General features: G+C 39.1%; 1 protein-coding gene across 2 annotated transcripts; it reads right to left on the bottom strand.

Moving 5' to 3' along the window:
• Nucleotides 1-1,022: 1,022 nt before the first annotated feature.
• Nucleotides 1,023-13,168, bottom strand: mus81 (MUS81 structure-specific endonuclease subunit). 2 transcript variants are annotated; one of them, XM_047385189.1, is made up of 16 exons: nt 13,073-13,168; nt 12,701-12,843; nt 12,024-12,153; nt 11,250-11,347; nt 10,527-10,658; nt 10,361-10,441; nt 10,180-10,268; nt 8,802-9,152; nt 8,589-8,716; nt 6,512-6,624; nt 6,050-6,169; nt 5,315-5,410; nt 4,913-5,041; nt 4,704-4,807; nt 3,906-3,989; nt 1,023-1,315 (listed from the first exon to the last, which is right to left on the bottom strand). In XM_047385189.1, the coding sequence occupies exons 2-16, from the start codon at nt 12,839-12,841 to the stop codon at nt 1,249-1,251; spliced, it is 1,863 nt and encodes a 620-aa protein (XP_047241145.1). In that variant the 5' UTR covers nt 12,842-12,843; nt 13,073-13,168; the 3' UTR covers nt 1,023-1,248. The 2 variants fall into 2 exon arrangements, with proteins under 2 accessions (XP_047241145.1, XP_047241146.1); XM_047385190.1 differs by having other exon boundaries at nt 11,262-11,347.
• Nucleotides 13,169-13,190: the final 22 nt, after the last annotated feature.

Genomic DNA, 13,190 nt, shown 5'->3' with positions numbered 1-13,190 from the left:
GCAAACGCCCATAGCGCACCGCCAGCGCTCATACACACATCAAAGTGGCGCTAAACCCGATGTAGAAGCATAACCCTGTCCTCAGACAAAGTTTGAAAAATGCAACCAAAGTGGGCAGTGCCAAGAGACACCGAGGGGCACGGCCAACTGTGGGCATAAAGGGAGGGGGTTAAGCAGGGATGTGGTCAGGAAGGAGGAAAAGCTAGCTAGCTTAGTTTGACATATTAAAAACATGGAGGGTGAGCAGAGTGACACGAAAATGTCAAAATTTGCAGATAGCACCCTTAAGGTGCAATTTATACAGTTTATCTGTAAAACAAAAGTTTATTAGGGACTTTAGGGACTCTACTCTTTAATATGTGTACTAGCAGTGCTTCATATTAAAAGGTACATGTGAGACTTAGAAGGGTTGCTAAATAGCTCTGCAGCTGCTATTTTCTTTGCTATTAACCGAGCTGTCACACCGTCTGTGTTCGTTCGCAGCTATTGCTCTTATTTAGCTTTCAGAGTTAATTTGGTTTCACTCACAATTCCTCAAAACAAACCTTGGTTTCTGTACATATTCACACTGAAATTTGATATCACTGCATGATTTTATTGGTCATTGGTTGCCGTCAGCAATCCCCTGACCCTGCATAAGCAGGTCCAGACGACTGGATGGATGCTGTTGTCTTATTCAACAGGTGTTCTTCATATTTAGACCCATGTGGTCAACAAATGTTTCTTACATGTTTTAAAGACATGTTCAATACTTACTATTTGCATTGAACCGAATGACTTTGCCACCTAACCAATTATTTACCTTTTAAAAGGGCTGCAAAATATATCACTAAGTGAAAAGTAATTTAATTAGAAGAGGCCACCTGAATTGTGCAGTAATGCCTTAAAATCTAAAAAGCCTTTCTATGCCATATTTACGCACTTTTCCCCCCATTAGACAAAGACATAGAAATCAAAAAAATATTTACACTGTTTGTGACAACTTTTCTCTGAACAAGACAGAAATTATTTAAACATCAGAGTGCAACAAAATAAACTTTATTGGTGACAATACCAGAAAACAAATCTGAAATTCTTCATACAAGTTCACAAAATGAATGTTTTACACTTTTTAAAACAGAGCAGCATGTTTAAAATTAGTGATTTAATGTAAACACATGAGGCAAAACATTACCTGCTGCTGCAGGATGACAGGCATATCTGAGACAAATCAGGAATCTATGTAGGTAAAATGATTTGTCAGTGAGATCATGTAAGGGCTCCTGGAGTACAATATAGTTGATAAACCGTTCTGCTAAGAGCTGGACCCAAATTTCTGAAAAACAGAGAAAATAATGAATTAGAGAAAGTTCCATTTTGCTGGTACACATTATGGAGCTAACCGTTTTGTGGATACCTTTGTTTTTATTTTCTTTTTTCATGGCATTTGTGTTGACTGCATGAGCGGCCACGCTCCCAATGTTTATTACAGAGATTAGCTGCTAGCCTCAGTAGCTCCGCTGTGCCACCACCCACAGAGTGACCCAATATGTCACTCGGTGGGTGGTGGCAAGACCCAATTCAGCAATGGGTGTTGCAACGGGAGGAAAAGGTACAGACCCGTTATTCCGTCCATTAACAATGGTTAATGTGAGATCTCTTCCCAACAAAGTGCATGAATTAGCAACCCTTACCCAGCTTCAGAGAGGCTACAGAGAGAGCAGCTTAATTATCCTGACTGAGACAGTGCTAACCACGCTAACTCCAGATACACACATAAACACGAACGGTTTACATTTACTACGGACCACAAGAAGAGAAAAAGTGATCTGACTGTGTTTGTGCATGATAGATGTAGTGATGACTCAGACATCCTCAGACAGACAGTGGACTCAGATTTTTATGGACTGGTGCCTGCAGAACGATCTCCTGATCAACGCGGGGAAAACTAAGGAGCTGGTGGTGCATTTCCGCAGCCACAGACCACCCACACTGACACCAGTGAACATCCAAGGGACTGATATTGAGATAGCGGACTCTTATGAGCACCTGGGTTGTTACTTGAACAATAAAGTGCAAAAATAACATCACTCTTGGACAATGTCTCCCACCCCATGCATTAAGCTGTTGGAGAACTGAAAAATATCTTCAGTAACAGACAGCTGCATCCTAGAAGCAGATCGTTCCTCTCAGCAGCTGTCAGACTTTATTAGCATTAATGCTCCCAACAATCTCAAAAACTGTTTACATCTTTGCTGTTATTTGCAGTTTTTCCATTTCTTGTAAATAGTGGGTTGTTGTTTTTATGCACAAATATACATGTAATAAATGTATAAAATGTGCATCATCTTACTCAGTAACACATTTCTTTGAATCCGAGTCTGCTAGCTTTAATAACTGAACAGGATTCATTCTTATGCTGTAAATTTGCCCTCACTGTACAGTCCCTTATTCTGTTTTTATATTCCTATTGTGAATATGAATGCTCTGATTTAGCTTTCACTTTGCTGCTGGTACACCTGAATTTCCCCACTGAGGGACAATAAAGGTTATTTCTACTTCTAAATCATGCATTCTGTCCCGATCATTTGTTTAACCACCTTTGGCATACAATTAGTCTCTTTGAAGAATAAGTCTTGTGAGAAAGCTCAAATAAATGTCCACATCCACTTGTGGTGAAAAGAAAGACCATCTCCGTTTTATTTTTAGGTATTTTAGGCTTTCAAGACATAGTAAAACAAGATGATCTTAATCAGGCTCTAAAAAGATTTAATATCAAAGCTGCATAGTTTATCAAATTGCAGCCATCAATCCAACATCATTGTGTGTAACACTGCAATTATAAAGGGTTACTTAGATGCAATATTTGGTAGGATATTACATTTCAAGTGTCTCTTGCAAATAAATAATGTATTTGGTCCACTGGGTGGAGTACAACTGCCATTAATGCTCACAGCTGATGTAATTCCTCAGTGGCGGAGATGATGAGAGACATGGGGAAGGGTGGGGACATTTTAAAATGGTAAAAGAATGAAAACTGTCAGGAAAATGACTCTGTGTGCCTCAGTTAGCATGTTTCATGGAAACGTTCATACCAGGACTCTAACAAGAATATGGCAGCACGACTCAGGTTTTCAAAGCTGTATCTGAATAAACCTTAAGACTTCTTGAACAATGTCCTTTGGACAGATGAGAACAACGTAGAGATGTTTGGCCGTTATTCATATTTGCAGGAAACCAAAAAAAAGCATATCACCAAACACCAAATCCCAACTGCCAGGCACGGTAGTAGAGGCATGATAATTTGTTTTGCAACAAGACGACCTGTACACCTCGATGTTTATAATTCAACCACGATCTTCTTTGTTTTCCAAAGTCAAAGGAGAGCTGCAGCCTGACCAAAAATGTTTGAAAAAGAAAAGAATCAAGGAGTCCCGGTGGCTCAGTCAAGCTCCAAACCCCAACCTGAAATGCTGCAGGACATCCATGGTGCAGGACCTTAAGACAGCTGTACAGAGACTTCAATGAAGTGAAGCAATGGTGTAAAGAAGAGTGGGCCAGAGGCTGAAACTACTGAGAGTTACCCCTGCTAAAGGTGGTTCTATAAGCTACTGCACCATGGGATGTACGTAGTTTTTAAACACAAAGCTTTTCCATTAGATCTTAATCTTTGCTTAATAAATTATGCAATCTGTTGTGTTTTTTTACCCTTAAGGTTATCTTTAAAAGATTTTATAACCCAGTAAAAATCTGATTAATTTATTTTAGGCCACATATGCAAAAACCCGGGAATGAAAAAAGGTGCAGTTTCTTTTACCTACGACGGCATCAGCAAGCACTTCATAATGTTGAAGTGTAATTTTTTATGACGTTCGGCCCTTAAAGACGGTTTCAGTAAAATCAGAAAATCATGATGTGATGCAAACCTTTTCAGCTTCCCGTATCGAATGCAGGAGAGGAGTTTCTCTTTCTCTGCTTCACTTCCACACCTCTCATAGGCTGCCAGCAGACTGAGAAGAGAAATCATAAAAGTCATAAACAGATGACATGTTCAAACTTTTCATGCAGTAAATTAAGGGGATAAGAGTATGTTTCCAGTTAGGTTTCAAATGGAAAAAATTGCCTTAAAATATGGACTCAAACTGGCTGAGAGCATGAGTAACCTAGTGAGGTAACATGCAGGCCTGCAGAGTTCAACCCTTGTCTAAAGGCAACCAAATAATCTGCCTTCTGATTGGTCAATTTGATTCATCTAAACTAACGGGAAGTCACCATCCAATCGGTTTTAAATTTTTCTACTTCCTTTCTGTTATCCAATGTTCACATGTTCTTCCTCTATAGTTTCACTTCGCTTCAACACAATAGTTGTTCTCTACACTTGCACCAGGCTGGATTTCTAATGTAGATTTACTTCTCATGACAACTTCACTGCAGCAAGTTCAGGTTTAAAATTGAATATGAACACAATTTGGAGTGCATTGAAATTCTGGACATATAGACTTTCTATATCACTTTATGGTCTCAAGTCACGTTATACTTTGTTAACTTTGACCAGACTCTCGTTTTGTCTTTCTGCATGGCTGAAATGTCCATCTCTACTAATGCTTCTGTCCGCTTGCATGTAAATCTAGAGAACATTTCTCATCTTAAAAAGAGAATTTCAACACTCATCTTACTGAAAAGATTTTATCGGAGATATCTTTATATGGCACAAGATGATTTACCTGTACGGAGTGCTGTACTGCCCCAGTATAGCAGCTGCTTTGTCACCGGATAAACCACTAATTTGCATCAGCTGCCTTGCAAACACTTCTCTCACCGTCTGACACTGAAGACAAAGAGGAAATAGACATAAGATCTGTGCGTTCTCAAAAAACAAGACAGATTTTACCTCCACCGTGCCTTCTTGAGAACACCAACGGGAAGATATTACCTTGTTCTTGACAGCACCATGGTTGAACTCTGCAAAAGAAATAAGAGAGCGGGAAGGGATCCCTCTCTCCTCTTCATCACTTGTTACATCCCCCTCCAGCTCTCTGGAGCGACAGATCAGCGTTCGGTTCTGAAACACACAGAAAAAAAGGACATATTTCCAAGTCATCAGTACGGTATTTCATTATTTTTCTTTGCTGTTTATAAAAACGTCAGAAATATGTTGCATTGAGTTTTAAATTCTTCAATACATGCACATGTATTTGTTGTTAAAATGGTGGATTGCTACAAAAAGGCCTCCAATGCAAAAAAACAAAAACAAAAGTGAAACAAGAATTAAAAGAGAAACACACAAACACAAATTTTAAGCGAATGTAAAACATAAAACAGTTTTTATCTGTACCTGATACAGTTTGGTCAGGTAACGGGTCATGACTGTGAGGTAGGCGGCAGACTCCCGAACATCCTGGACCCTTTTTACAAAGAAGCCGTCGACCACCTAGAACAAAAATCCAAAAATGACAGCAGAAAACTATAAATAATCAATCTTTGATGCAGATTTTCAACATTTGTTGCTATAAGCCAACCACATAGTGCTCTACACTTGAGGTCAAGATGTGTAAAAAGCTTTTACTGCTGCCACAAAACACTTAAAGGAAGGATTAAGGTGCCTCTAGGTCGTCTCCTTTTGTTTTGTGAACGGACAGATGCGGCGAGGGGGATAGAAGTCAGCCCGCCGTTGTTACGTTCCTAACTCGCCAAACGAGGACCTATGTGTTCGGTCAGATTAGACTACTGAGCATTTCAGGAACAAACATGAAACAAAGGACGAATATTTGGGGAAAAACACCTATGTGCACTGCCCACTGTTCAGTATGGTGGAGAATGTGTGATGCTGTGGGTCTGTTTCTCTTCCAAAGGTCCTAAACGTAACAATAATTTGTATTTATGATAGTAATGTTTAAACAAGTCTTAATATCCATATAATTCGAAATCAAAATAATTAAAACTCAAAGCAATGTTTGCCCAAATTAAAAATAACTATTTGCCAAACTCCTTTTAAACAGTCAGTATATGCTAACACAGAACCTTCAGTATCAGGTACTTTCTTCAGAGTATATATACGGTATATTCTTACCTGTGTATTGATGATGGCCTGCTGTAGAGTCATTTCAGGTAAACTAAGGTGAGCAGCGGACGAGCTGCTGCCCTCTACCAAGTAGATGGGCCTATGAAGACCACACCGCTTCAGTCGAAACTATAGAACAGAGGAAAATTATAGCATTAAGCCTAGTTTTTCCTTTTTTATTGCTTATTATATTTTTCCTTTCACTTGAAGCCTTTTTGGTAAACAATGTCAGACCTTTGAGGCAAATGCATGCAGTGTGACATGATATTCGAACAGACTAAAATGAAAAGAAAAAAGATACACCGATTACTTTGGGCACTAAATAATTCTATTATTTCCCCTTTTTTTCAGAGTAACGCAGTTTCAATAGAAAAAGACTCCTTGAAGATTAAGATGTGGGGGATCCGAACAAATGTACAAAAGGAGATTAAACAAAACGTTTTGCTGGAACAACTCTGCAAACACGCTCACCTTCTGTTCCCTGAAGCGTCCGTCGATGATGCTCCCACACAGGTCGTCCATCCTCTTCCTCTCAATTATATAGTCGAGGACAAGCTCTCTGCCTGCAGGAGCTCGCAGCTGACCTGGAAATAATCATTTGTATATACAGCATAAATACAAGTTGCAGTTTGTTGTGCTAAGTGAGAATGTGTTGAACACTTTCATGCACTGTTATGAATTTATCATTACAATTGTGTTTAAAGGGGGCCGCTAATTAAAGTATAGTTCTTAGAAAAGCTCTTAAGGACTTTCTAGCTGCTAGGTCAGATGGTGCGTTGTCTTTATATTGGAAATCTGGATTTTCTGAGTTAGGTTCAAAGGATACTTCAGTTCTTGATGTGGATCTGTGAAGTAACTGATCTGCTTCAGTATCTAACCTGCAGTAGACAACAGTCAGTGATCCCAGCTTACAGAACCTGGAAGAAATATCTAACGAAGTCAAGCTAACCACTATTCAAAGTCCAGCTAAGAGCTAACACAGTCAAGCTAAAAGCTACTTTAAGTCAGACTAAAATCTAACAAAGTAAAAAAAAAAACACTACTAACAGTGTCAAGCTAACAGCTACAAAGTCAAACTAACAGCTAACAGGGTCAAGCTAACAGCTACAAAGTCAAACTAACAGCTAACAGGGTCAAGCTAGTGGCTAGTTAAAGTCAGGATAAAAGCTAACAAAGTCAAACTAACAGGATCAAGCTAACAGCTAGTTGGGTTAATCGTTTACAGAGTCAAACTAATTCATATCAAGATAATAGCAAACATAGTCAAGCTAACATCTAGTCACATTAAAACTATTAGCTAACAAACGCAAGCTAAAAGCTACTCAAAACAGCTAACAAGGTCAAGCTGATAGAGTTATGTCATTTTGGCAGTGGTGGCCTAGTGGTTAGAACAGGAGGTTTGCGTTCCGGAGGGGACACAAGCCGGGTTCGTATCCCACAGGTTGTCACTCTGGGTCCCTGAGCAAGACCCTTAGCCCCAGAATGCTCCCCGAGCGCCGCACAAAGGCAGCCCACTGCTCCCTATAAGGGATGGGTTAAATGCAGAGGACTAATTTTGTTGTAATGTACATGTGCAATGACCAATAAAGACGATTTAACTTAATTTTAATTTAATTTAATTTTTAAATTTATGGGAAGATAGTGCCACAGCAGCCTCTGTGAATGCAATTGTACGTAGCAACAAAAACGTTCAGTTTAGAAAACAGTAAAAATGTAAATGCTTGACTTGTGGAAATCATTAGCTTAAACAAGACAGACATTTTCTTTAGTTGTGAAACTTTGCCCTTACAAAAGTTGTGCTGTGAGTAGCAGATATCAGTTAGCTTAATAGATCTGAGTAGCCTTTAGATCAACATTGATTAAGTGTTATCCTGACTCACTCATGAGAATTTCTAAATGATATGTAAAACTAAGATCATGTCAACTGTGTACTGCAGGTACAACATGGACGGCTCCTAACTACTCCAGAAAGCCCTATTTAAAAACAAATCAACTGTCATTTTGAGAACGAAACCTGCTAAAATTGGGTTACAAGCTGGTCAGATGGACCATGTTAGCCTCTACAGCCCTAAACATACAAAGGGGAATGGCATAAAAGTAAAACGAGCTTTAGGAGTCACTGTGGCAGACCACTATGGGGCTCTACTTACACCCAGACCACAGGATGTTAAGATTTACAGATATGTTTGTTTTTGCCACTTTCTGTGACTCTGTTTTTCTCAGTTAGAGTTGAATAATTGAGGTGATCAAACTTCGCTCCTGTGTCGTCTTCCTTACTCCTCCACAACAACATGATTTACACTCATTGACAACCTGCAGGCTGACTGTTAACTACCCTCAGGGATTTTGTCTGGAGTGCCAATAAAAAGTGTGTTGAAGGTAATTGTGATCTATATTAGTTTGGTTTTTCCCTATTGATTTATCTACTGCAAAGACAGTTGAGCTGTGCTATTTTCCTCTTAGAGGCATTGTGTTTTTTCTATAATGTCCAGAGGATTTTTTAAAGTGTATTTTGACTATATTTTTGTTCTGGTCTTGTATGAGTTACCTGGAACTGGTGTGACCTTTTCCCGAGCCACCCACAGGAAGTCTCCAACATTCAGTTTCCTTACATCGAAGTTGACTCCGTTCCTTTGTAGCTCTTTGACGAGCTCCTGCTTACGGTGGTGGCTGCCGCTGCACAAACAATCATTTTTAAATATAAATATTTTTTATTCACCGTCTTTGTTGATTTGCACAGACATGCAGAAATGGTTCTTACCCAGTGGTCTCGATGAAGTCAACACACAAGATGATATCATAGGTTCCAGGTAGAAGACATTCTCCATTTGGCTTTCGGCTCGTTTTCAGGGTATTTTGTGGTTTTTCTGGTAAAGAATTCCCCCCTGCTTCACTCCTTGACTGAATGACACTGGTAGCTCTTTTTGAAAGGCTGTCAGCTTTCTCCTCCTCTTCGTCATCACCACTCTCAGTAAGATCAACCACCCCTTCTTCCTTTTCGTCCTCTAGTCCATCTCCTTCACTCCCGTCTTTCCCTGGGAGGTTTCTCGTTTCCTTTTCCACCGATTCCAGTCGCTCGGCCAAAGCGAGACCCTCACCAGTCAGAGAATATCTGAAACAGAGAGTAAGTGAAATATAGAGACCCTAAGCCTGTGGCAAAGACATCTCTGAGCAAAGTGCAAAATCAAATGTGACTGTTGTAGGGAAAATAAATGTTTAAGTTGATTGACTCAACTGTCTCAACATGACAACATTGCGTTGAAAAAGTATTCACATCTCCTGTAACCTGTCTACATTTTAACATATCCCAGCCGTAAAGTTCGATGTATTTCATTAAGGAGGTATTTGATAGACCAGCATAAAGTAGTAAAAATTCTGAATGACCAAGAGAATGTGATACATGGTTTCAAATTATTTTACAAAGTGTGGCATAATTTTGTATTCAGCTTTGATAACCCTAAAAAGATCCAGTGTAACCGGCTGCCTTAAGAAGTCAGCTAATGATTAAATTAGGTACACCTTTATGTGACATAAACCCAGTCTAAAAACAGCTGTTCTGTAAAGGCTTTAAAAGTTTGCTGTAAAGAAGCAGAATACCCCAAACATAGGAAAGATGCTGCTCTGCTCTGATTAAACCAAATCTAAACACCATGAACCCCATGGTGAAATATGGTGGTGGCAGCATCATGATGTGGGGTGCTTTTCTTCAGCAGTGTCGGGGAAGATAATCTGAGTTGCATCCAGAGCTACAGTGGAATGGTTTAGAGCAAAGCACATTCATGTGCTAGAAGGGCCCAGTCAAAGTCCAGACCTAAATCCAACAGAGAATCTGACTGAACTTTAGCTATTTTGCAAAGTGGAATGAGCAAAAATTACAGTATCCAGATGATAGAGACTTGCAACTGTGATTGCCTCTAGAAGTGGTACAACAAAGTTCTGACTCAAAAGGGAAGAATATGCCACACTTTTCAGATTTGTAAAACATTTTTAATCAGCTAAGCACAACTTTCTTTTGGTCTTTCACATAAAATATCAATAAAACACAAAGTTTTGATGTTTTAACATAATAAAATGTATAAACGTTCAAGGGCTATGAATACTTTTGTATAACCTGAACATTAAGAATAATGAATATTCACCTGGCAGGATTGTGAGTCTTTATCAGCAGGTTTTTCTGGATCAGAGTGCTGACTGAGGACCAGGCGGTGTACTTGCTGCCAAGATCGGGCTGCCCGCAAACACAAAGAGGGTGAGAAACAGTTTTAGGGAAAAAATACTGACAGCAGGAGTAATAGCAGGGGTTCACATGAAAACACTCACCACTGTGAAAGATTTGTCACAGAGAGGCTGAGCTTCTGACTGTAGCTCCATCTTAAACATGTAGCCTTTACTGCCCGGTATCTACAGGGTGATAAATATGAAGAAACATTTGATCCTGATCCAAGCCCATGATATTTTAAACTTAAACTCAGCACCAGAAGAGTACCTGTGACTCTCTGTAAAGACTGAGTAGAACAGCGTATCCTCCAGACCTCTTCTGGGGTACATACTCCCTCTTTTTCTTCTTTGTCCCTCCACCTCCTCCTCTGTCCTTCTCTTCACCACCTGCATCATTCCTCTAGAACAGAATGATTACACAATGACAGTTTTGGCTCAAACTATAGCATTTAAACTATGATTGAAACAGTTTTCACACCGGATTTAATATTTGACATACCTATATGTATTACTAAAATGCCTTTTAATATCAGAGCAAAAAAAAAAAAAGCAAATAAATGAGCAAAGATCCCCTCCTTTTCCCCTCATCTCAACCAGAAGATGAAATTTTAGGACAATTGCTTCTAACCTTTTATTCATTTATCTGAGGTCAAAAGAGAGGATGGTCATACAGCACCCTCTGGTGGAAGGCAGAGGACATACACCCCGATAAAATTGAGTAAATTCATAAATACTATAACTAATGAAACAAATAATTTAATTGATTTCACTGCAAATTTATACTTCAGACATGTTATGACATAAATGAGGATTACGTGTTGTCTGTCTGTGTGTGCACAATATTCTGTGTGCTTTAACACACAATTTCATTGTTCATCATCCCAAGAACACCATTTTATGTTTATTTGTTTAAAAGTTTAAACAAATAATCATTGCACAGTTTATCCTATTCTACACCTTAGTCTAAACAGGGAGACAATAATGGAAACACCGTTTTATCCACCTTCCTAGGACCCAGACTGTTGTTGTTGTCTTTATGACCAGGAGGGGGCGCCCCTTTGGGCAAGCAGTGAATTGAAGCGTTGGAACCTGAAACAATAGAAGTGAACAGGGAGAACTGAGCAAGTGTTGCAGTTTTATTTCATTAAACATTTTAAACAGAATAATATTTTGTACATTTTTATTCAGGTACTATTTTTACATCTTTCTATATTAATGTTTAGTAAGAGTCCTTATTTTAAACATTGTTAATACTATTTTTTTAATCAATTTCCCCATTTGTTGTGTTCATAAAATTATAAATTTTATTAAAACAGGCAAAAAAAATTGTTTTATTAAACATTTAATATTTTCTTAAATGGGGGCATTTAAAGGAATATTCTTTAATTGTATGATTTTTTAAGTAATGTGAACTTTCAGTTAAACCTACAAGCTTGGCTGTAAAAATCCACCCAACCCTCCATCCATTAATCTATTTGTTTGCCAAACATCTGTCTGAGCCAACCATATATCTATCAATTCATGCATTCATCCATCTGTCCATCCATTCAACTGTCAATCTACTTCAATCCATCTTTTCACCCCTTCATCTACCTTCATGTCCAACTATCGAACTCTTTGGCCATTATTCCATCCGATCTCCATGCATAAACTGGTCTGTCTGTCTGTCCATCCATCCATCCATCCATCCATCCATCCATCCATCCATCCAGTCACTTGTCAGTCCGTTCATCCATAGAGCCTCCCCTCCCTATCTGTTTCTTACCGTTTTCTCTGTAATATCGCTGCAGTTTGTCATCCAGTATTTTGCAGATTCCGTCTCCAAAGTTTTGAAGGATTTTTGCCTCTTTTGCGTTTTTTAGTGGAAGTGGATATTTATTCAGAGAATTGATAGCCTGAAAGAATTAGACAAATTAAAATTATTTGGATTAAATATAGTTCACAGCTGATTAACAAAAACCTTTTTTGCTAAAATAAAAGTATGCGATGCTTGAAAAGTGTTGAATTGATAAATTTGATATTTAACAATAAACCTTTCTTGCATGTCTACCAAACTTCCTGTTTTTTTGTTCCTTGTTTCTGCTTGTTTTTCTTTTCTTGTAGCGCTGATCACAGATGTACAGTAAGGTGCAAAACTTTTAAACCACTCATCCTTTAAAACAAACATCTGGTTGTAATCTTGCAAAGTGTTTTTGATCTACAGAGGTTCACGGCTGCCTTTTCATTCAATTTCGGTCCAATCCTTGCACCATATGGCGCTCTGCATAGTTTCTACTCAAACAAGCACAAGAAAATCTCCACAGATGACACCTATCTGAAAGTCGTGCCTTGAAGAAAATATGGACCGGAACCTATCGAAGAACTGACACAAGAACTGAGAGATGGATCTTAATCCCATCCACCAGGATGAAGCCGTTGCAGAGGCTCCAGAGAGCTGGGTACCTTCTGGTAGGTGTACTGGATCTTCAGGCCTTTCTCCTTCGCCTCGTCCCGGAGCTCTGTGAGCCACTGGAGGAAAAGCGGGTTAGGACAGGACGGCAGGGCGCGTTTCCGACCGAACCGAACCTGATCCGAACCGGGCATCCCTGAGAACCGGACAGGACACGGATTAGTTGGTAAACCCGCAGAATCACGCGAGAAGAGAGTAGGAAACTGAGCAGGAATTCATATAAGACATGCTAACATTAGCATAATGTTTATCTGAATGTTTTCACAAAACAAATAAGAAAGAAGTTAAAGACAATTTAAAATAAAATGTTTGAACAAGAAAGCAGCAAAAAAGAGATAGTTTCTGTGTCCGTTAATGTTGCTCACCGGATTATTTTCTTTATTGATTAACTGCTGGCGCCTTGTTTTTAAACGTACCGGAACACTTCCTTATTGACATCGGTCACGTGATCCAGAGCGCCGCAGAGCGTGGACCTGAACAGCG

Source organism: Girardinichthys multiradiatus, chromosome 14 (genome assembly GCF_021462225.1).
Source record: "Girardinichthys multiradiatus isolate DD_20200921_A chromosome 14, DD_fGirMul_XY1, whole genome shotgun sequence".
In the NCBI taxonomy this organism is placed as follows: domain Eukaryota; kingdom Metazoa; phylum Chordata; class Actinopteri; order Cyprinodontiformes; family Goodeidae; genus Girardinichthys; species Girardinichthys multiradiatus.
The sequence above is the reverse complement of the archived record's forward strand: the minus strand, read 5'-3'. Positions and strand labels throughout refer to the sequence as shown.